This window comes from Theropithecus gelada, chromosome 15, assembly GCF_003255815.1.
Source record: "Theropithecus gelada isolate Dixy chromosome 15, Tgel_1.0, whole genome shotgun sequence".
NCBI classification, from domain to species: Eukaryota; Metazoa; Chordata; class Mammalia; order Primates; family Cercopithecidae; genus Theropithecus; species Theropithecus gelada.
Genome location: NC_037683.1, coordinates 109,884,547 through 109,908,665, shown reverse-complemented (window position 1 = coordinate 109,908,665; position 24,119 = coordinate 109,884,547). Strand labels below are relative to the sequence as shown.

The 24,119-nt window shown below is 41.4% G+C and overlaps 1 protein-coding gene across 1 annotated transcript in view; it reads left to right on the top strand.

Moving 5' to 3' along the window:
- Positions 1–23,917, top strand: part of ERCC6L2 (ERCC excision repair 6 like 2) — a 191,260-nt gene extending 167,343 nt beyond the window's left edge. The window contains exons 22-23 of the mRNA XM_025360047.1: positions 15,678–15,859; positions 22,198–23,917. Coding sequence (XP_025215832.1) covers positions 15,678–15,859; positions 22,198–23,185 — 1,170 coding nt within the window. The 3' untranslated portion in view covers positions 23,186–23,917. The remainder of the gene's footprint in view (positions 1–15,677; positions 15,860–22,197) is intronic.
- Positions 23,918–24,119: the final 202 nt, after the last annotated feature.

The following is a 24,119-nucleotide window of genomic DNA, read 5'->3' as shown; positions in this document are numbered from 1 at the left end:
AAGGCAAGTCCTTTCTGCCTATGAGCCTGTAAAATGAAAAGCAAGTTAGTTAGTTTCTAGATACAATGGATGGTCAGGAATTGGATAAATACACGCATTCCAAATGGGAGAAAGTTGGCCAAAACGAAGGTGCTAAAGGCCCCATGCAAGTCCAGAATCCAGTGGGGCAGTCAAATCTTAAAGCTCCAAAATGATCTCCTAGGACTCCATGTCTCAACATCCAGGTCACACTGATACAAGAGGTGGGTTCCCATCGTCTTGAGCAGCTCTGCCCCTGTGGCTTTGCAGGGTACAGCCTCTCTCATGACTGCTTCCATGGGCTGGCATTGAGTGGCTGTGGCTTTTCCAGGTGCACAATGGATGCTGTCAGTGGATCTACCATTCTGGGGCCTGGAGGATGGTGGCCCTCTTCTCACAGCTCCACTAGGCAGTGCCCTATTGGGAACTCTGTGTGGGGGCTCCAACCCCACATTTCCGTTCTGCACTGCCCTAGCAGAGGTTCTCCATGAGAGCCCCACCCCTGCAGCAAATGTCTGCCTGGACATCCAAGGGTTTCCATCCATCCTCTAAAATCTAGGTGGAGGTTCCCAAACCTCAGTTCTTGACTTCTTTGCACCCACAGGCTCAACACCACATGGAAGCTGCCAAGGCTTGGGACTTGCACCCTCTGAAGCCATGGCACAAGCTGTACCTTGGCCCCTTTTAGCTGTGGCTAGAGTGGCTAGGACACAGGGTACCAAGCCTCTACCATTTTTCTATGAAACCATTTTTTTCTTCCTGGGCCTCAGGGCCTGTGATGGGAGGGGCTGCCGCAAAGGTCTTTGATGTGCCCCGGAGACATTTTCCTTCTCAAAGAGGTTCTATAAATGAAAATGTGAATAATTATTCTAATTTGTTAGTATGAGCATAACTCTTTTGTGGTGAGTTGGCATTAGATAAGACAAATATGTCTGAACTGGAATTTGTGATATTTTGCAAATTATCTGATGAAGATAATACACCTTTAATATAACTAGGATCTGCTCTCACAGTTTTTACAGCAAGATGGTAAGTTGATGTTTTATTTTAGAGATGTCAGCCATCTTTTTAGCCACATTACTTAGTATCAGTCAAATTTCAGTTAATCTATAAACAAGTCTCATGACTAGCATTACCTGCTTCAGAGTGGATTGGAAAACCATATCCCACTATTTCATTTGCTATGTAAGGCTATTTTGTTGCAGGTGAAATAATTGAATGCCTTAACAGCAAGGACTTTTTATCTTGTTTAGAGAACTTGTTTGGCAAATGTCCTCCAGAAATTAAGTTTTCTTTGTCGTTGAGTGGGGGGAAAAATAACCCTGTTACTCCTCTGTTCTCACCTCACAACAATCAACACACAAGATTTCTGTGACCAGCTCTGTGGGGGATTCTCCCTTACACCAGCGAGCAGTCAATTCTGTAGCAGATGCCAGCTGGGTATCCTCCGATTCCGTTCCAGTACTATCTGCCTGGATACAGTATCAGATCCAACAGGTTGAACACTCAGTCCCACAAGACTGCCCGCAGCTTGTCACTCAAAAGACCCAGTTTGTTTTACCTGTGCTTCTAACCAAGCAGCTATAAATCAGGGTTCCCACAGTCCCCTCCCGGGGCTTGTTTAATTTGCCAGAGCAGCTCACAGAACTCAAGGAAATACTTAGGGTTACCATTTTATTAGGCTAGAGATGAAGAGCTGCGTAGGGTGAGGTATGGGAAGAGGTGCAGAGCTTCCACACTCAGTCCTGAGTTCTCCGCCCTCTGAGAATGTCCACCTTCTCAGCTATCCAGATGTTCTCAAAATCCAGTACTTTGGGGTTTTTATGGAGGCTTCGTTACATAGGTATGGTTGATTCAGTCAGTCGTACCTATGTAATGGTTATGATGGTTAAGCCACTGGTGATCAGCTTAACCATCAGCCCCTGTTCCTTCTCTGGAGGTTGGGGGTGGGGCTGACAGTCCCAACCCTCTGACCCTGCCTTGATCTTTCAGGTGACCAGCCCCATCCTGAAGCTCCCTAGGGGGCTGCCAGCCACCAGCCAACTCATTAGCATAGAAAAGCACATCACTGTATTTCAAGGATTTTAGGAGCTGTATGCCAGGAAACCGGGACAGAGACCAAATGTCTGTTTCACAGTATCACAGTCATATTTGTGTAAGTTTATAGTCATCCAGCAAGCATTTATTGAGAGCCTATAGGGCATGACTCAGGACTTAGTACAATAAAAATACATGGTTGCTCTCTGGATTACAGGAGTGTGATCTAGTTAAATAGATAAGACCTAAACAATCAAAATAATTTCAAACAGTACAGGGGGCCCTACCTATTCAAAGAGATCCCCTAGATTTCATTATATTTCTCTGATGGGTGAAATGAGGATCTTTGGCCTATGTGCAGCATTATTTGGTTTGGTATGTTGTATGAGATGACATAAAATCTTAAATCAAGGTACATTCCATTTTATAATAAAGCTGCCAAATGAGAAATCAAAGCAATAATGCAAGAAAAGAGTATGCAAGGGAAGTCTTGTGAAGCTGCACCTTCGAGCATAGGTAGGACGGTGTTGGGCAAGGAACTAGGTTCTGAGGAAATCTGGAGCCAGAAATGTGATGATGTGTTTGGCAGCTAGTGAGAAGACTGCACTGACCAGGCAGACTTACATTGGACCACAGAGAGCAGTAAGGTACATAGGGGGTTAAGAAAAAGTCATGAAGAGCCTTTCATTTAGGGCAATAATCAATAAATGTTAAACTGATCTGAACAGACTGAGATGTTAGGCTTTATACTCTGACAGGTTAATTTTCAAGATATGCCAAATACCTAACCATTCCACAGTGAAGAAGGCCAGGAGCCAGGCTGGAGCAGGTTGATGTAATGATTATTCTAGACAAAGACTATTCTATTTTCACTGAACAGGTGGGGGACCATTTCATGTGTGTGGATATAAAGCTGGGTGAAGCCCAGACCTACTCATGATTATCATGGTCAAACTTGCCAACATGGAGGTATCAAGTATGTGTGAATGAAGACATTCCAGTTTATTAGAGACTGACAGTTGTCAAAGTGTGGTCCGTGGACCCTAAGATAGCCCCAAGACTCAGGGGGGTCCACCTTTTCACTTGTTGACATTTGTACTAATGATTCAAAAGCAATGTTGGGGAGCCTGCTGGCAGATTAGTATGAACAGGCAGTGGCCCTTAATTGTAGCAGTGAGACAAGATAGCTCCCTTGACCCCCTTCGCGGGCGGGAGCTGGAGTGCCTCATTTCACTCAGCCCGCCGCTGGCCACTCCTTGTAGGAGGGAGTGTACAAGCGAGCAAGCAGGTATGGGAACAGGAGCGAACAAACGCTGCAGCCTACGAGTCGCTCCTCTCTGGTGGGAGCCGGCTCTGTGCAGGCCCTGCAGCAGCATCCAAGCATATTAAAGAACCAGCGCTCTTTAAGCTCTGCCATCCGGGGACAGCTAAGTGCCACCCAGCTCAGTGGAGGGTCAGGGTGGCAGCCCCTGCCCTCTTGGCACTTGGGTTCTTGACCGGTGTCCAGGAAGAATCAGGTCATATGAACTGTTTGAAAGGTGATGCATGCGGAAGACTTTGTTGAGCACTGAGAGGCTCTGAGCAGACAGGGAGGCTGGAAAGGGGATGGGAAGGTGATCTTTCTCCTGAAGCCTGGCTGTCTCCGACCAGGCCCCTCTCCAAGCTGCACCGGCTGAAGTTAGCTGCATCTGTCCGTAGTCTCCGATGCCCAGTTGCTTCCCTGCTTGCCGCTCAGCTGCTAGTGTTGCTCTGCCAGCTAAGTCTTTTATGGGCCCAGGATAGGGGCAGGGGCAAGCCAAAAAGGCAACGTTTGGGTAGAAAAACGGGGTCAGCTGTTTCCACGTAGGGCCACAGATCCAGGCTGGGCTTAAGGGTGGAGTTTAGATGGGAGCCCAGTCCTTCTGTATCACTAGTAGTTAATGGATTTTTTACCACCACATTGTTGCAGGAAAAGAAAACTACTTTCTGTTATGAATATCTTCGAGGAAGCAGCAAAATTAATTTTAGCAAATCTCAACCCTTTACAAGCCCATCTTTTTTGTATTCTGTATGATGAAATGGGAAGTATGCATAAAGCACTTGAATGATTGTTTGAGTTGCACATTGAACTGTCTGCTTTTTTATGGAACACCATTTGAAAGAATGACTGACAGGCGGGTTATTCAGACCTTGGGTATTTGGCACTTCCTCAAAAAAATGAACTTATTGACCATGTCACTTCAAGGAAAACAATGGGCAGTACTTGTTGCCAGTGATAAAATTCAAGCTTTCAAGTGAAAGTTAAAATACTGCAAAGCTTGTGTCTACTACCATAGCATTGACATCTTCCCAATACTTGTTTTTCTGATGATAACAAAAGTGATTTTCTAACGTGGTACAATTAAATGTGTCCATGTTTTGAAGATCTGCATAACTCTATTAATCAGTATTTTCTAAATGACCAGTGAATGATATTAAAAATCACACATGGGGAAAAGATTTACCAAAGTTCAAGATACACCAATGAATTTTAACAATATAAACATTTTACTGAAAGGTTTCAGATTTTTAATGAAATTAACCTTGAGTTTTGGTATCGTGTCAAAAAAGAAAATCCATAATTATCTGAAAAGACTATTAAAATATTTTTCCCTTTTCTAACTGCACGTCTGTATGAGACCAATTTTCTTCATAAGCTTCATCCAAAACAACGTGTCACAACAGTTTGAATGTAGAAACAGGAGAATTCAGCTGTCTTTTATTAAGCCAAATATTAAAGACATTTGTAAAAATGTAAAACATAGCCACGCTTCTCACTAACTTTTTGGTTTTTTGCTTTGGAAAGTACAGTTACTTTTGTCTTAAAAAGTTCCTTATGTTAACATGTAATGGGCTTTTATTTTAATTAGTTAATAAAGACTTCAAATTTTCAGTAGATGTAACCCACGCAGACAAAAACTCTTTGAGATTCTCAATTTTAAAGTATAAAGAGGTTTTAAGACCAAAAAGCTTCAGAACTACTGTCTTAGACCCATATGAAAACAGTTGCCTTATCATTAAATTCACTTCTGCAGGGTATGCTTCCATTCGGCCTTTCTGTGTGTGAAAACGTTACTTTCTCTAATCGTAACCAAAGAAAGCATATCAGAATAGAAGAGAGTAAAGATGATGTGATTATAGGGAATTAACTCTAATACTAAAAAAGCGGACTCTTTAACATATTTTAGCACTTTATTATTAATAATAAATAATTACATCAAATCTCACAACTAGTTGTAATGTCTCAGTGTCATTTGTGGTACGTGCTTGAAATCTTCTTCCCCAGACACTGGAGAGCCATTTGGTGGCTTTCTAATCAAATCAGCCTAAGTGGCCCAGCTGGAGGCCTGGGCGGAGGGACGTGAGGAGCCTCAGCTAGCCACTGGAAAACACAGGCAGCAGCGAGTGCCTGCCAGGAAAGGCTTTCTTTGGTTAACTTTTTTTCACCAGCACCATTCTTCTGTGATCTTTGTTGCCAGCGATACGAAATATAACAGGTATTGTTTCATATGAGGTCACATATAACAAGTATTATTTCATGAGGTCTTCAGGTAGTCTTTATATAAAATATGATAATACAAATAAAACTTAGTACCTAGAGAGATTTGAAATTGAGGTCAAGGCCACAAGATGTGATGGACCTATCCATTAGTACTTAGTGGAGATCCTACAAAGACTAGTGGAATTGTGAATTTTAAATACGAAAGAGACTGGTAGGAGTCCCAGATCCAAATCTCCCATCTCCTAGATCCCATTCTCCACATCTTTCATTATCCCCAAGATGATCCTCAGAAAGGTACAGAATCTCCCCAAATGGAAAGAGTAAGTGGCAAAGTAGGGCCTGGATGCCAGGGCCATGGTGCTGAGCCCAGTGCTCAGACGGCTCTCTGGAAAGGCTTCGATCCCTCTCTAGCCTTTGTCTGTAGGAGGAATTAAAGGGAATTTACTCCTGGGCTGCACTCCCATGGAGGACTGAGGGTATTAGCGAAATTTTCCACTGCACATCTGCAAGCTTTGGTGAAGATAATTGCTGTGGTCTCGCTTGGCCCTTTCCCACAGAGCCATCAGATCAGCAGCCCCCAGGGAGACGGAGTTCCTGTGTGTCTGTCTGTAGCACATGGCATTCACCTGCTCCCCTCAATGCTGCCACTTCGCATCATTTTAAATAGATGGGTTTCCTGGACAGTGAGTCACCCCTGTGAGTGATGCTGAATTTCCACAAGCAGCTTCTATCAGATTTAATTTGATAAGTGTTTATTTGAAGAGATACTTCCATTATTCTTTAAAAAAAATTAAAATTAAAAATAAAAATAACAGCTCAGGACAGCCAGTATAAAGTTGTCCCTTTGTGGCTGACTCAGAAAGCAAAGCACTATTGAAAAAGAGTTTAGCTGGATTATATAATAAGCTCCTTCCAGGAAGAGAGCAGACCCATGGCTAAAAACTTCTATCTCCCTCTCTCCGCAGAAAAGGTTTTGGATTTGAATTCAAATGCTGTTGTTTTTTTGAGATTTGAACATCATTTTTAAACATAGGCAGAAAATTTGACTCTTCTTTTGTGGTGGGTCCTCTGACCAAATGGCTTTTCTGCAGATGGTTAAGACAATTCAGGGATAGCTCATAGTTGCCTTAGGTTCTTTTTGAGTATTGGAAAACTGCGTTTACAGTAATGTTTTCTATCTCCAGGCACAAACCTTGAGTGATTTTGAGTATTTTCATACTTAAGCAAAAATCCTGAAATTTTTTGTTGTTTTGTCTGCTTTGTGGCAGAGTTGGCATGATCAGGTGGATATGAGGGCTTGTGGCCACACGGTGTGCCCTTGTGTGATGACCTTAGAGTGTCTTGTGAAGCTCAGGAACAAGGTGTACAAAGAGCTGTCCTGGGATGGGCAGATCCTTTTTGACCTTAGAATCAGAATTTTTAATTAAGCCTCCCACTCTAGCTTCTCAGTGGGTCAGAGCCATCAGAACCTTCCAGTGGCTTTGAAGATCTCCTCCTTGTTTCCAGTTTTCTCATTGACTCATCAAGCCTAATTGTCTGGTTATGGAAGAGTTGGTGTAGCTGTTCAGCATGCACTGCTCTGTGTTCTGTTTGCTCCATGAGGTATATTCTGGAGAAGCCAGCCCAGTAGATAGATCCGTTCCACACTTGCTTAATAAAAGATTTCACTGCTTCCACGTAGCCTCCTGTGGACAGCGGTCAGGCTGTTCCGCTTCCCTGTGCACCATCCTCCCAAGCTTTCTCTGCAGCTTGGAGTATACAGATGAGCAGGGGAGAATGAATCAGATTCTCTCTGCAGATTGTCAGCTATAGCTGTGTCTCCAGGAGTTCACCCAGAGATTTAGAAAGATGCAGAGATTACTGAATACTTCTCCTGCGGAAATGGGAACTAGAGGCTGTTCTTGATTGCATTTGAAACTCACTCTCCTGGATTGTGACTTTTTTGCGTCGTTTGTTACAGTGTATGGGTATGGGAACGATTCCTCCCTATCAACTTTTTTTCACTCCTTTGCTTTTCCTACCTAGGTGCCCTCTACCGTTCTTTAATAACTTACCTCCAAAATTGCTTTTTACTTGGAGAATATTAATAGAGGGTTTCTTTTTTCTTAAACATTCTCTGAACAAGTCTAGTACAGTCTTCTACTATATGAAGATTTATTCCATATGTAGCTGAGTAAATAGAAAACTGCTGATTTAATCATGTGCCCGTGAGGTAGGGAGGAATCTTCCTTATGTTTTTAAGTATACTGACATCACAGATAGCTGTCTGCAAAGTTGTTAAGAGTTGATTTTGTTTTACTTACCCTTTCATATCAAAAATCTAAACTTTTTAGTTGAGCCTTTCAATAAATATCATTTCAGTGAAAATAATGCAACTTGGTTTAGATCTAATGCCTTGAAATACACAGAATACACTTTTGGTTCAGAAGAAAAAGAGTATTATCAAAGTTCATTTGGATGTTTCATACTGTCGGTCTAAGTGAAGATGAGGAACTTTTCTGCTGTGAACCAGTATAACCCTAAAACTTGACCGTAAGAAGCCAGTGATCGTAAGAAGTCAGTTATAGAGGATGATGGAAAGTTAGTAGATCCAGGGTGGACTCATTCTGGCTACTCTGAAGAAGAAACTTTTCCCTACAAAAGTGCCTTCTTGTTTATTATAATCCTAATATATAGGCGTTCCTTGTTTTAGTGTACTTCGTTTGATTGCACTTTGTAGATAATGCCTTTTTTACAAAGTTTTGTGACAACCCTGCTTCACACAAGGCTGTTGGCATCATTTTTCCAACAGCATGTGTTCACTGTGTGTCTCTGAGTCACACTTTGGTAATTCTCACAATATTTTGAAGTTTTTCCTTACTATTATATCTGTTAAGGTGATCCACAGATCACATGCATGATCTTCGATGTTCCTGTTGTAATTGTCTTGGGCACCAACTGCACCCATTCAAGATGGCAAACTTAATAAATGTGTGTGCTCCGACTGCTCCACCAGCCAGCCATTTTCCCTCTCTCCCTCTCCTTAGACCTCCCCCTTCCCTGAAATGCAACAGTATTGAAGTTAGGCCAATTAATAATCCTACAATGGCCTTTCATTGTTCAACTTTAAAGGAAGAGTCTTACATCTCTCACATCAAAAGCTAGAAATGATGAAGCTTCATTAGAAAGGCATCTCAAAAGCCAAAATAGGCTGAAAACTGGGCACCTGTGCCTAACAGCCAGGTTGTGAATGCAAAGGAAAGTTCTGGAAGGAGATTAAAAGTGCTACTTCAGTGAACACACAGACGATAAGAAAGTGAAACAGCCTTATGCCTGACGTGCAGAAAGCTGTAGTGGTCTGGGTCAAAGCTCAAACCAGCCATAATATTCCCTTAAGCCACAGCCGAATCCAGAGCAAGGCTCTAACACACTTCAATTCTGTGAAAGCTGAGAAAGGTGACAAAGCTGTAGAAGAAAACATTTGAAGCTAACAGAAGTTAGTTCATGACATTTAAGCTAAGAAGCTGTCTCCATAGCATAAAATTGCAAAGTTGAAGCAGCAAGTGCTGATGTAGAAGCTGCAGCGAGTTATCCAGAAGACCTAACTAGGATCGCTGATGAAGGTGGCTACACTAAACAATAGATTTTTCAATGCAGACAAAACAGCCTTCTGTTGGAAGATGTCATCTAGGATTTTCATAGCTAGAGAGGAGAAGTCAGTGCCTGGCTTCAAAGGACAGGCTGACTCTCTTGTTAGGGACTAGTGCAGCTGGGGACTTTACGTAGAAGCCAGTGATAATTTACCATTTGGAAAATCCTAGGGTCCATAAGGATTATGCCAAATCTATTCCACTTGTGCTCTATAAATGGACCAACAAAGCCTGGATGACAGCCCGCCTATTTACAGCATGGCTTACTGAATATTTCATGCCCACTATTGAGACGTGCTACTCAGAAAAGAAGATTCCTTTCAAAATATTGCTGCTCATTGACAGTGCATCTAGTCACCCAAGAGATAGGTGGAGATGTACAAGGAAATGAATGTTGTTTTCATGCCTGCTAACACCATGGATCAAGGAGTAATTTTGGCTTTCTTATTTAAGAAATACAGAGCCAGGCACAGTGGCACATGCCTGTAGTTCTAACTACTCAGGAGGCTGACCTGGGAGAATCACTTGAAACCAGGAGTTCAAGACCAGCCTGGTCCACTTGGTGAGACCCCATCTCTAAAAATTAAATTTGAAAAGAAAGAAAATAAGTTTCGTAAGACTATAAATGGCATCAATAATGATTTCTCTGGTGGACCTGGGCATAGTCAGTTGTTAAGCTTCTGGAAAGGAGTCACCATTTTAGATGCCATTTAAAACATCTTTGATTCATGGGAGCATGTCAGAATATCTACATTAACAGAAGTTTGGAAGAAGTTGATTCCACCTCTCATGAATGACTTTGAGAGATTCAAGACTTTAGTGGGGGAACTAACTGCAGATGAGGTGGAAACAGCAAGAGAACAAGAATTAGAAATGGGAGCCTGAAGATGGAACTGAACTGCTGCAATCTCATGATAAAACTTTAATAGGTAAGGAATTGCTTCTTACGGATGAGCAAAGAAAGTGGTTTCTTAAAATGGACTCTATCCTAGTGAAGATGCTGTGAGCATTGTTGAAATAGCAACAAAGAATTTAGAATGTTACATAAACTTAGTTGATAAAGCAGTGGCATAATGTATGCACACTTAATAGACTACAATATAGTGTAAGCATAATTTTTATATGTACTAAGAAACCAAAAAATTTGTGGTGGTGGTCCAGAACCAAATCTACTATAGTAAGTTATAATTGTCACTACAGTAGCAACTGCACTGCAGCATTATTTATCTTGTACCATTTATTGTGAAAGATTGACTACTATTTTAATGAAACAAACTTTTCTAACGAGCACTAAAATGTTTATAAAGTAGATATGGTTTTTCAAAAAACAAGAATATTTGAAAACTGTACCAGTGGCACTGCTGCTTAAAACAGTGGTTTTTCAACTCTTTCTGGCCACATACACCTTTAAGAACATGATTAAAGCCATGGGCTCTTTTTTTTGAAAAAATGTGTTCATGCTCAAATGTGTAAATACAGCTTCAGGGGATTCATAGATAACGCTTTCTGAAGTCCCTGAAACCCATCTGCTGAACATTTGGAGGGTCAGTGGACCCAGGTTAAGACCTCCACTCTCCCTGCCAGTGAAAAACAATTAATGTCCCCCTCAAAGATGTCTGTTGACTCATTTCTGGAACCTATGAATACATTACATTACCCAGCAAACAGGAAAAGAAATTAAGGTTGTAGATGCAATTTAGGTTGAATCAGCTGACCTTGAGATGGGTCAGTTGGATGTATGCAGTTAAGGATGTTAATCAACCCACTTTGATCCTGGATTATCTGGATGGGCCCAATCTAATCACGTTAGTTATTAAAAGCAGAGCCCCTTTCCTGGCTGTGGTGAGAGGGTGATTGACTCTGAAGAACAGAGAAGAAGGGTTGCTAGCTTTTGAAGGGGACCACAAGACAAGGATTGTGGGCAGCCACCAGGAGCTGGAAAAGCAAAGAAATTCATTATCCCAGAGCCTTCAAAAAGGGATGCAGCCCTGCCAACATCTTGACTTTAGCTTAGTGAGACCCATGTCAAGCTTCTGACCTACAGAAGTATGAGATAATGAATTTATATTGTTTTAAGCCACTAATTTTGTGATACTGTAATGGCAGCAATAGGAAACTAATCCAGTACACTGCCCCCAACCCATACGTAGTTTATACATGTAACCTTTAGAGCTTTCATTCAGAATAAGCCTAAATGGCACATTGATTCCTAAAATCTATTTTTAATGTAACTATTTTGTTTCACAGCCTTGTTTCAGTAAAATGTTAAAAGTTGCCTGCTAAAATGGAAATATGAAACTAGATAGATTTTTAAAAATAAAAGATAGCTGTTGAGCCCATGTTAAATAAGAATGATTTTCCTGGCCAGGCGCGGTGGCTCACACCTGTAATCTCAGCACTTTGGGAGGCTGAGGCAGGCGGATCACAAGGTCAGGAGATCGAGACCATCCTGGCTAACATGGTGAAACCCGGTCTCTACTAAAAATACAAAAAAATTAGCTGGGCGTCGTGGCGGGCGCCTGTAGTCCCAGCTACTCAGGAGGCTGAGGCAGGAGAATGGCGTGAACCCAGGAGGCGGAGCTTACAGTGAGCTGAGATCAGGAGACAGAGTGAGACTCCGTCTCCAAAAAAAAAAAAAAAAAATTTCCTTTTATTATTGCCTAAAAGAATCAGATTTTAAAATGTGGAATGTTTGGCAAAAATTAAAGATCCACATGTCTAATAACTATGGTTGCAAAAGCTGAATTTTCCTAAAGAAGTTATGAAACTGATTTAAGAAAACTGTATCTCTATACATGTGAGCTTTGCAATGCTACCAGGGTCATAAAGACCCAGAGTAAACAAGTAAATAATTGACAATTGCCATTCTTTGGCATGATTTCTCTATGGCTTCAGAAATTGCAAAATATGAGAATGGAATTTTCTTGGTTGGCCCAGTTCCTTCTCTTTCTGCTTACTCCCTTTACCTTCATGTAAGCAATATCATCTCATCTCATAGTAATGAATGATTATTTCTTGGGGGTATGCTAGGATGATGAGTCTTTGTATTAGGAACTTTTAGTGTTCATTTTGTTTTGTGATGGAAAATAAATGCATCAAATATCTTTCAAACTTTAACAACATTTTTCTTTCCATTAATGTTTTAAGGTACAATTTTTTTTTTTTTTTTTTTTTGAGACGGCGTCTCACTCTGTTGCCAGGCTGGAGTGCAGTGACGTGATCTTGGCTCATTGCAACCTCTGACTCCCTGGCTCAAGTTATTCTCCTGCCTCAGCCTCCCGAGTAGCTGGGATTACAGGCACTCACCACCACTCCCAGCCAATTTTTGTATTTTTGGTAGAGATGGGGTTTCACCATGTTGGCCAGGATGGTCTCGATCTCCTGACCTCATGATCCGCCCGCCTTGGCCTCCCAAAGTGCTAGGATTACAGGCATGAGCCACTGCACCTGGCCCAGTTACAATTTTTTGAAATATATTTTTAAGGAAAGTACTTTTAACATTACTGATATAAAGCCCTGGTTCAACCTGACCACCTGGCATTTTGTGTTTGTCCATCTGAACCAAGTAGCTTTTGAAGATGTCAATTTTCCTTAGAAATGGTTCGTTACTAAAGAACATACACTTGTTTTTGTCAGTTTCAATGAAATGAACCGGAATATAAGTTATAGAGGAAAATGTCTTATACAAAAAAGAAAAAAGATAAACATAATCGTATTTTTTAAAATGGCTTGTTACTTTTAAATCCCTTAAGGGTAGGGGGAATAATCTTTGTATATATAAATATCTTTGTATCTCAAATGCATAGCATGTTGGCAGGAATGTAATAGGTGCTTAGTAAATATTTGTGGAATTAAAAGCCATTCCTTGCCCACATTCATTGAATGTATCACTGCTTAAATCCCATTGAACTTCTATTAAAAAGAAAGAAAAAGACCAGGCACAGTGGCTCACTCTATAATCCCAACACTTTTGGGAGGTTGAGGCAGAAGGATTGCTTTTGAACCCAGGGTCTTGCTATGTTACCCATGCCAATCTGGGCAACATAGCAAGACCCTGTGTCTATAAAATGATACAAAAATTAGCTCGGCCTGTGGACTCATGCCTGCAGTCCCCACTGCTCGGGAGGCTGAGGTGGGAGGATCACTTGAGCCCAGGAGTTTGAGACTGCAGTGAGCTATGGTTGCACCACTGCACTCCAGCCTGCACAAAAGAACAAGACCCTATCTCAAAAAAAAAAAAAAAGTGTATCAATAGCAAGAATCTAATGAATTCTAGTAGTCTTTGTATGTCTGAAAAGTTCTTACATGATAGTTTAACTGGGTATAGAATTCTAGGTTGACAGGTTTTTTTTTTTTTTTCTCTGCATGGTGAAGATACCCCATTTTCTTTTGGTGGATAGGATTGTGATGTTAATGAGAAGCCTGATGTTAGTTTGGCTTTTGTTTGTTGGTTGGTGGTTTGTTTTCCTGAGACATGGTCTGGCTCTGTCACCCAGGCTGGAATGCAGTGGCACGAACTTGGCTCACTGCAACTTCTGCCTCCTGGGCTCAAGCCATCCTGCCAACCCAGTCTCCAAAGTAGCTGGGACTACAGGGCCATGCCACCACAGCAAGCTAGTTTTTGTATTTTTTTGTAGAGAAAAGGTTTTGCCACATTGCCCAGGCTGGCCTTGAAATCCTGGGCTTAAAGCAATCTGTCCTCCTCAGCCTCCCAAAGTACTGGGATTACAAGTGTGAGCCACCGTGCCTGGCCTAATTTGGCATTTCTTTGTAGGATGTCTTACCCTCTTTCTCTGGTAGTTTTTAAGGTGTGCCCTTTGTCTGTGATATAACAAAATACAGATTTATTTTCATTTTTCCTACTAGGGATTCTTTCTCCTTTTTCGGTTTGAGGATTCGTTTCTTTTACAGGCCTCTGGCATTGCCTCTTCCATCTTCTCCATTCTCTCCTGGCATTTTAGAAACTTTGCTATGTCTTCTGTCTCTTAACTTCCCTATTTTTTTTAGTCTCTGCACTTCATTCTGAGTAATTTTATCCTTCCAATTTATCAACTGCAGTGAGCTGTGATCATGGCACTGCACTCCAGCCTGGGTAACAGAGTGAGACTCTGTCATGTGTTTATTTATTCATACATGAATATCTTTTCAGATTGCTTTATTATAGGTAATTCCTCAGATTTCAGTTCTTACATTGGTTACATATGCTCAGCTTCATGATGGTAGGTTTTATATGTTCTTGATAATTTTTGTCTGAACTCCTCCTGTTTTCATTGGAATCAAAAGCATTCTCTGGCTTATGGCAATCTTCCCATGGTATATTTTTTATTCACCCCTGATTGAGATCTGTGGTTTTCACTAGTTCCGGACAAATTGTTTATGTTGATTTTCAGCTTAGAGTTCCCATACCACCAGGTGGTACAAAATCACATTCCACACGTGGCACTGGCTGGGCATTCCTGTTCGTCGCCAGTGATTCTTTCTATCTAGAGTAAGAAAGTGGTCTGCTTCTAGCCTGTGTCCCAGGTTTGGCTTTCCTGGCTTTAATTTGTAAATTTGACTCCTCATTCCTGTTTTGTGTTTCTTTGTTGTTTAGTGCAGGAAGTTAAACTGTTTCCATCTCCGCTCTCCACATGAGTGCTGTAAACTATAACTTAAGGACCGACCCTACTAGGGCTGCTGAGCTTCAGCTCCCGCTCACCACTGTGGGACTTCCTTGTTCGGGGCACCTAGACATTCTGCTTGCTTACTTTTGAGCTCCAGTGTAATTTTGTTGTTGTTACTGTTAAATTGTAGTTAGTATTTCTCTTTTTGGAATAGGATGAGGACTCTCTACCTATTCATACTGTATCATCTTGTCAGGAACTATATATAAAGTTTATTTTTCTTGACTCACTGTCAGTAAAATTTGTTAGACAGGCAACTCATGGTCTCTGTAAAAGGGTTATGATTCCATCTATAATTCAGCCAACTGTAGTTAGCATCTCAAAATCACTAAATATTCTTGCAACCCAGCAGAGGTTGAAATAAATGTAAGATTTATGGTTTCTTATTTATTTATTACATGAAGATTGCTATTTTTTACATTTATCCATTATATGAAATTAGACAACTGAAAGACTGCTTAATAATTTTGCAATTATTAAATTAGAAAATTTTAGATATCCTATGTTTATGCCATAGTGTATATAATCATTAATTTTTATCCTTTGGTATAGTAGATATCAACATATGTATCAGTATGCCCGAGTCTTGACAACGGAAATAACATGTTATTGCCAATACTTTTATATCTTAAAGGTATAAAATAATTTTTTCCTGTGTCATTTTCTTAAAGACCTAGGTTAACATCTTCTGACATTGATGTCAGTTGGGGAATGTGATTTACTTCATTATAAAGAGTGTGACATTCTCGTTATTTGACCAACAGTGACTATGTTTTCAGACATAGCTTTTGTTTCCTTTCTTTTTTTCAGACATATAAAGAAAAGGTGAATGCAAATACATTGCCACACACAAAGAAAGGCCAGCAACCGAGCGAAGGCAGCGTTTCACTTCCTCTTTACATTTCACACCCTGTGAGCCAAAAGAAGAAAAAAGTCTACCGTACAAACCAGACCACCTTCATAATTGGAGAAACACCAAAAGGAATCCGCAGGTACGTTGTCTCTGACAACACTAGACTTGAAGAATAATTCTGAAAAGAAATGTAGCTCGGTAGTAAAATATACAAATATTTGGATTATAACCATAACTGACATCTGAATATTTCAGAAAAATCTGAATTTCAAAAATAAATTGCAAATGTTTTAGATGTTGTTAGAAGGCTAATCCCTGAATTGATTACCATAAAAAGGGAAATCATGTTATACAAAGAAATGATATACTTAAGTACATTTTATTCATTCAGTCAATGAATATATTTTGAGCACCTAATATATGCCCAGGCATTGTGCTGAGTCTTGAATATACAGTGTGAAAAAAGGACAGACGTAGAGCCTCTAGTACAGAGGAATGGGGTTGGCATCAAACCATAAAGTTTTAAAAAGTAAACCTACAAATAATTATAAAATGGTGTGTTATAAGAAAAAAGAGAAAGAGAATAATAGAATGGGGAGGGGACGTGGAACCACCTTTCTTTTGGGAAGTCAGGGAAGACTGTCTACACAGGTAGCATTTGTGTTAAGAGCTGAAGGATAACCATGCAAAGAACCAGAGTAGGAGCATCTCCAAGGAGGGAAGAGGTTTGGTGTGGTCAAGGAGCTGAGAGAAGACTGGTGACCCTCGTGCAGAATAAACCAAGCAGAGAGTAGCATGAGATGGAGGGTAGAGACGCAGGCGGGGCTGGAGCGTGCCAACCCTTGGAGGCTACAGAAAGACTTTGGATTTTGTTCCAAGTGCAGTGGAAAACTGTTGAAGAATGTTGCTCTGTTGCAGACACAAGTAGAGAGATGGCTGGGTCTGCCCAGGGGTTAGAATGAAGGGAGAGAGAAGCAAGGAAGCTGTAGAATGTAAAGGAGTAAAGGAGCGATTATAAAGTTAAACCTAAGCTGGACAAGGGAGGCTGATGGATCGTGCAAAAGCACAAGAGTCCGTGAATTTGAGGACTTGAGTTACCAGCATATCCCCCGGCCTTGCTGTTGTGGGCGATCATCAAGTAGCTGAGCTGGAGCCTGAGATGACTGAGTCAGGGACTGGAGGTTGAGCTTTTGATGGTAATGACAATGGCAATTTATAAACTTGGGAGTAGGGGGCTAACATGGAGTTGAGATGAGTTTGGAGGTGAGCTAAAGAAAGTGCTGGGCCAGGTATTGATTGGGCGGGACATCCACATGGATATTGATGTTACCAAGAATGATGGCAAGAGATGGGGTGGGAAGCAAGATTAATGCAGAATCTTGAGAGTTTAGCTGCTAGCAGGAAGCAACGAAGGGGTCACTTAAGATTAAGGAGAGAACAGTTTAGCTGGATGGCATAAATGTTAAAGAGGGGAAGGAGTTTTCTAAGAAAAGAATGGTCTGGAAGCAGCAGTGTCTAGAAGCACTAACCCTGAGGTTGGAGAGCCATGAGATGCAAGATCCTTGCCTTGCAAGGGCTGCATGGGAAGAGGCAGTATCATCAGAGCACGGGACCATTCAGCATAGAAGTAGAAGACTCGGGGGACTGTTGGTTCCAGGGGCACCGAGGGATGGCTTGGAAGGGTGAGGGATTGGATTAGATCAAGATGTACAGTAGGAGGAGATGAGAGGCCAGTGGTGATGGATGACAGCAGTGAACAGGCATGGGGGGCGTGGTCGGGCTGGCCCTGCTGGCTTCTGGGGGCAGTGGGAAATGTCTCTGGCTCTGTGGGTTCAAAATACTTCCTGCAGGGGTTTGGCGACTCCCAGGCAGCCAGTTCCTCAGCTGCCCGGGGAAGAGCTTGTCCCCTGGCTCTTTGGAGTGCTAGCGTGGCTTGTTGGAGTGTGGCTCTCAGCTGTCTGTAGTTGCACAGAAAGGTGAACACCTCCCGCACTGCCACACAGCGCACCTCCCACCGACAGACCAGCAACAAGGATTTTTGCGGAGTGTGCCTTTTCACTTTGGGCGAATATTTTGCCAGGAGGCTGACCATATACCTTTTTCCCCCCAAGTTTGCATGCGTTCTCTGTTCTCGATTGCCTCCGAGAGCCATGTTAGGACACTGGTTTGTTCTGTTCCGGGCTTCAACGTAGCTGCAACTTGAATCTCTTCCCTAGATATATTGTATGCTGCTTCTAGTCCTCCTTCATCTTCTTTGCTCATCAGTGCCTTCTTAAGAAGTGGTTTGGAAACCGCCTCTTCAACATCATGATGAGTAAGTCTGGAGGGGACTCCTTTGGTGACTGGCAGTCTCTGAAGGAAGTATCTGGCTTTCTTTTCCGTGCATTTGCAGCCTTACAGAGAGCAGGGAGCTTTGCAGGTGCTAATTCTTTGTGCCCTCTGAGTCAGAAGACTAAGAAATAGAAAGAGTTCTTCCTCATGTTTCTCAGTGAGTCGTCCTTCAATGCTCATGAATTTCATTATGTCACAACCTGCACCAGGGAGCAGTGAGGCATGATTGAATCCTTTCTCAGTGAAACTTCACATTGTGACATATGAGGTCATTTCAGAAAAGGTTGCGATGAGCTTACACTGACTTATGAAGGCTCAGTCAGTGACCCCAAGGTTAGGATTGGCACCAGGTTGAAAGAGTGATCGTGTCAGCTTGATGTCAGGGCCCGTGCTAGCTAGTCATACTGCGGCTTTGTTGACGTCACTGCTGGGTTGAGTTCGACGGAGGTTGTGGTGCCTCCTGGCTTGACGGCTGAGAGGAGGGCACTGAGTCTTTTGCTTATCTGCTGCATCGGGTTACAGCTGGGCTTGCACACAGCATGATAGATGAGCAAGAAGACAGCCTTCACAACCTTGCACTTGGTGGTAAATTACCCATGGTTTTCCAGTCAGGCATGCACCATGGTGCTATTTTTATTTTGCCTTTCTCTCCAGCAATTGATCTGTCCGGCCTGATGAAATCCTTCAGCCCCAGCACCAGATCAAACGTTGTAATCAGCATTGTGAAAGTGACTGATGCAGCACCTGCTGTGTGGGGAGTTTGCTTTTGGAATGGACACGATGCCGTACGGCATGCTGCATATGCATCTTGAGCTGTGGGCAGAGCAATGACAGACTCGTCAGCTTCGTTGAGTTCTAGTGGCACGTTCAAGTGTTTCAATCACTATGTGCCTTATTGGCTTTGGTTACCAATTAGGGATGTAGAATTAAAACCGTCCAACCATGTACATTTTACCACCCTCTTTTCCATTAACTGTCCTAGTCAATAGAATCAAGACTGCACCTTCCTCCACTGCAGTCACATGATCATCTGAACGAAGTGTTCAGTCCTGCCTCTCCTTCCGGAAGCTTAGGCAGACAGAAGATGAATTCAGCTGTGTTCCACCCCCTTCCTCCAGAAAGGGAGGATTTTGAATTGTGTCCGTGGTACATAACTGCTTTTGATACACTTGCTGAAAGAGACATATCTTTGGTTTCTTTTTTCCCCCTTTCACTAAATGGGTTATGGAAGTCTACTCTAGTTAACTAATTTTTCTTCACAAAGTGGCTGGCTTATGCCACCTGGTTGTACCCTGCAGTTCCTTACGTTCTTAGAGAAAATTCTGAAGGCCCAGAGTTAGGAAAGCCAGTTAGAAGGCAAAAATAAAATGAATGATAATTATAGCTTATCCTGGCCGGGTGCGGTGGCTCAAGCCTGTATAATCCCAGCACTTTGGGAGGCCGAGACAGGTGGATCACGAGGTCAGGAGATCGAGACCATCCTGGCTAACACGGTGAAACACCGTCTCTACTAAAAAATACGAAAAACTAGCCGGGCGTAGTGGGGGCGCCTGTAGTTACAGCTACTCGGGAGGCTGAGGCAGGAGAATGGCGTAAACCCGGGAGGCGGAGCTTGCAGTGAGCTGAGATCTGGCCACTGCACTCCAGCCTGGGCAACAGAGCGAGACTCCGTCTCAAAAAAAAAAAAAAGAAGTACTGAATTATAGCTTATCCTGTAAGCAGCAACCACGTGGCTTAGTGTACTTGCAGACTACTCAGAGAAAACGAGGTTAGAAGCAGCTCTCCTCCCAGAGCTCGCAGGGTCGCCGCTGAGGCCGCGGTTCCAGCACAGCGGAGGTGAAGTTACTTTGGCAGTTGCTGACACCACCAAGCCTTAGATAAATAAAAGGCATCAGCTTGTAACCTGGCCAATCACTGAATCTTTACAAGCACAAATATTTATTAGAAGAGCCATGAAAATGGATTTGAAGATGATTAATAAACAGAATAATCTCTCATTATTTCATGTGAAGTGAAAACTGGAACCTCTTAAGAATATGCTTGTTACTTTCCAACAAGAACATTGGCAATTTCCAGGACAGAAATTTGGAGTCATGTATATGTGTTATTAAATATTCTGTTGGAGATGAAAGTGGCTGTTGATAAAGCATGGATAGTATCTGGATTTGGGGAAGTTAACAAGATAGTGTAGTGAGGACTAGAAGCCATGGGCCCATCTGAAGCCACAAACGAAAGCTGTGAGTGTGCTTTATGGTCTACCACTAACAGCAAAGGAAACACAAACTATATAACCTGGTCTGTGCAACAAAAATAAAAGTGGCATTGAAGCTCCTACTTACATACATTAAAAGTAATTTCTTTTATGCTAAGGATTCTGTGGTGCATAAGATAAAATTCAAACTTCTGACCTTGGCCTACAGACCCCCTATGATTTTTAGCCTCTTCCTTGCAGTTTCTCCTGCCACTCTTTGAACCAGGTCATCTTGGACCTGAGACTGTACATATGCCCTCTCTCCCGGGAGACTTCTCACTCATCATTACCTGACCGACTTATCAGGAAGAGATGCCTTTTCTACCCACCTTGCCTACCACCAGTCACTGACCTAGGTTTCCTTTCTATGAATGCCAGTAGCGCCCCATATTTACCTCATGGTAAATTTACATTATGGGTTTATCACTCTAGTCTAGTTTGATTTTCATGCATTTGTCTACCCCAAGTAAACTGTAAACTCCTTGAAGATAGAAACCGGAGTCTTATTTGCTGTTATATAGTTCCTGCTATAGTGCTTAGCACATAACAGACTCTATAAATATTTGTTGAGTGAATGAAGGAATGTTTTAAGGAACTATGGCATAAAATATAATTTCTAAAACTTTAGGATTTTTAATCATGGGCTGCTCCACTCACTCTCTATGACTTTTGTTCAAAGGAGTATTTATAAACATTGAGCTGTTCTATCTCTTGGCCCAAACTCATCAGCAAAGCAATACCCACTGTCTTAGTCTGCTTGGATTGTAATAACAAAATACTATAGACTGGGTGGCTCAAACAGCAGAAATTCATTTCCACAGTTCTGGAGGCTGGATGGCCAACAATAAGAAGTTAGCTGATTCAGTTTCTGGTGAGGGCCTTCTTCCTGGCTGGCAGGTGGCCACCATCTCCCTGTGTCCTCACATGGCAGAGAGGAAGAGGCAGAAGAGAAAGAAACTGTGTGGGTTCTCTGGCATCTCTTCTAAGGACACTAATCCTGTTGGATCAGGGTCCCACCCTTATGACCTCATTTAACCTTAATTACCTCCTAAAGGCGCTAACTCCAAATACTGTTACGTCCTGAGTTAGGGGGCTTCAGCAGGATTTGGGGGAGGGGCACAGTTCAGTCCATAGCACCCTCGTTTAGGGAAAGGAGCAGGGCTCAATGCCCAGGTCCCTAAGTCTTTCTGCCTCTATCTTACCAAGGTTCTTGAAGGCCCATTTCCTCATACATGTATACAACCGCTTTTATTAGTATCTTATACTAAGAATACAACAGACTTCTTCTAATAGCATCTCACTTCTTAGCTTAGGTGTCCATACCAGCTGGGGAAAAAATAATCTGGGTTTATCAGTTTAGAACTTCCCTTTGGACTCATCAAAAAGTCTTACACGATTTCTATATTGTATTTGTAGAAGAAGGGGAAAAGGAGAGGGAAGGGAAAAAAACAAATGTCTTTCTTAATTTTTCAGAATTTGCTCTTTTCGTTAAGATTCTTCTTTGACAACTTTATTTCATGGGACTTGAATACAATATGGATTTTCAAGTACAGATTCTGTAAATCATGATCCTCATGTCAGTCATAAATCACTGGCTCACTGGAGGAGTAGCATGCTGGGCCTCCATAATTCCCCGGAAATACCTAATATAATAGCATAAATCAAAATAACTTACAAAGTGGTGATTTTGTGAGCTAAAATACTTTTCTCAGTAGCATCAGGGAAGAGGCCTCATTCTACTAGGATAAAATGCATTTTCATTATGGAATTCAGCAGACATGCTAAAGGAACAAGATTACCTTCCTTGGCCTCTACATTTCCTGTTACTGGTGATGAGTTATTTCAAAATAAAATGTAATGAAAATAACCACTAGTTTTGTTCATTTAATCTTTAGAAAACAATTTGAAGAAATGGCCTCTTATTTTAACTCGTCTTCTGTAAACGAATTTGCTGAACATATAACCAGTGCCACATCAGAAGAACGACAGAAAATGCTAAGAGACTTTTATGCTTCTCAATATCCAGAGGTAAAAGAACTTTTTGTGGATTCTGCATCAGAATTCAACACTTCTTCCTTTGAGAAAGGAGAGTGCACCAGGAAGAAATCTGAAAAAAGAGACTCTCTTATAAAAGCAAGGCTGTCAGATTCTGAAACCTTGTCATTTAAAGATTCTACCAACAAAATTTCTCAAGTTTGCAGCCTAAAAACATATAAAAGAAAATCAATTAAGTTTCAAAATCATAGTTCTTGTAGAGAAGAGGTGTATTCTAATGATGCAGAAACTAAGAAATCACCTGTTAGTTCTACTCAAAAGACTGACAGTGGGAAAAATAGCCAAGCATCCAAAGATACTGTGACATCCCGTTCTCAGAACAGTGAGTCTGAAACACACGAGAGAAGGTTAGAAAATACCATGAAAGACAAACAGGACCTCACAAGAATGGGCACTTCAAGAAAAGAACCCCTTCTGAAATTGGAAAACAAAAAGATAGAAAATCCAGTGCTGGAAAATTCTTCTGTGATAAGCTTACTTGGTGATACCTCTATTCTTGACGACCTTTTTAGAAGTCATGGGAACAGTCCCACACAACTGCCAAAGCAAGTTCTTTCAGGGCCCGTGGAAAAAGCAAAACAGAGACCAAAAGATTTCTGGGACATTTTGAATGAGCAGAACGATGAGAGTCTTAACAAACTCACAGACTTGGCAGTAATAGAGACTCTGTGTGAAAAAGCACCTCTAGCAGCACCCTCCAAAAGGAGAGAAGAGCCAGCAACTCCTCTTTGGAAATCAAATGAGAAATTTTTATGGAAGAAATTTAGCTCAAGTAGTACAGATGAAAACACAACCAATACACAAAGTACTACATACGTATATAAATGAATTACTGCACCAGTGAACTGCTGCCATCACTGTTTATGGCACTGGATTCCACACTGATTCTATTATCTTGAACACAGTTGTTGACATACATTTTTATTAAATTATTGCTTTAGGATTTTTTAAAGTCTGAAGTATTATCATGGATCTGTTTTTCTTGATATGATCTTTCAAGAATATGATTGTATTTGTAGTATAAACCTCTGTTATGAATTAGAAAAGATTCTAGGTTTGTTAGTAGGAGACTTGGGACATCTTTCTTACTGTATTACATAATGATGTGACACTTGCCCTGTGAGCATTGTTTCCCAGTATGAAAGATGAGGGGTCTGAACCAAAACAGCGTGAGTGTCCTTCCAGTTTAAAAAAGCTTTGCTTTGCTCTCCTGATGGCTCATAGTCTGAATCATGTCCGCCCCTCAAATCAGGTGTACACCAATGTGTTTCTTTTTTACTAGCACTTGGGAAAGTTATTAAGTATTTTCTTTTTCCCTGGGTATCATGTTCTATTATTACTTTAGAAAAAAGTCATAACTAGTACTGAATATATGGTATATATGATATTAAAATGGTAATTTTGCAACAGCTCAAAGTTAAAAGGTTAATGTTACTTTGCTATGTGAGCTGTGATTACTACCATTAGCCACAGACACCAGTGCCTCAACTTTTTATGTACCTATTGGATTTAATCAATGTAAATAAAGGTTTGTATAGTATTTTTGAAGTTAAGTATGAAGAAATGAGTCAACTTTTTATTTTGTTAGAAACTATTACATTTTGAGTGTAATTTATATGGTTTACAACAAAATGAATGTGCTCATTGTTGAATTCATATGTATTTAGAAGCCTTTACTTGGCCCCTGTGTTCTGTGCTAGGGGCTTGAGCTGTGCAGGTAAGGCAGAGCTACAGGTGAATGAAAGGAAATCATGTCGGTGAA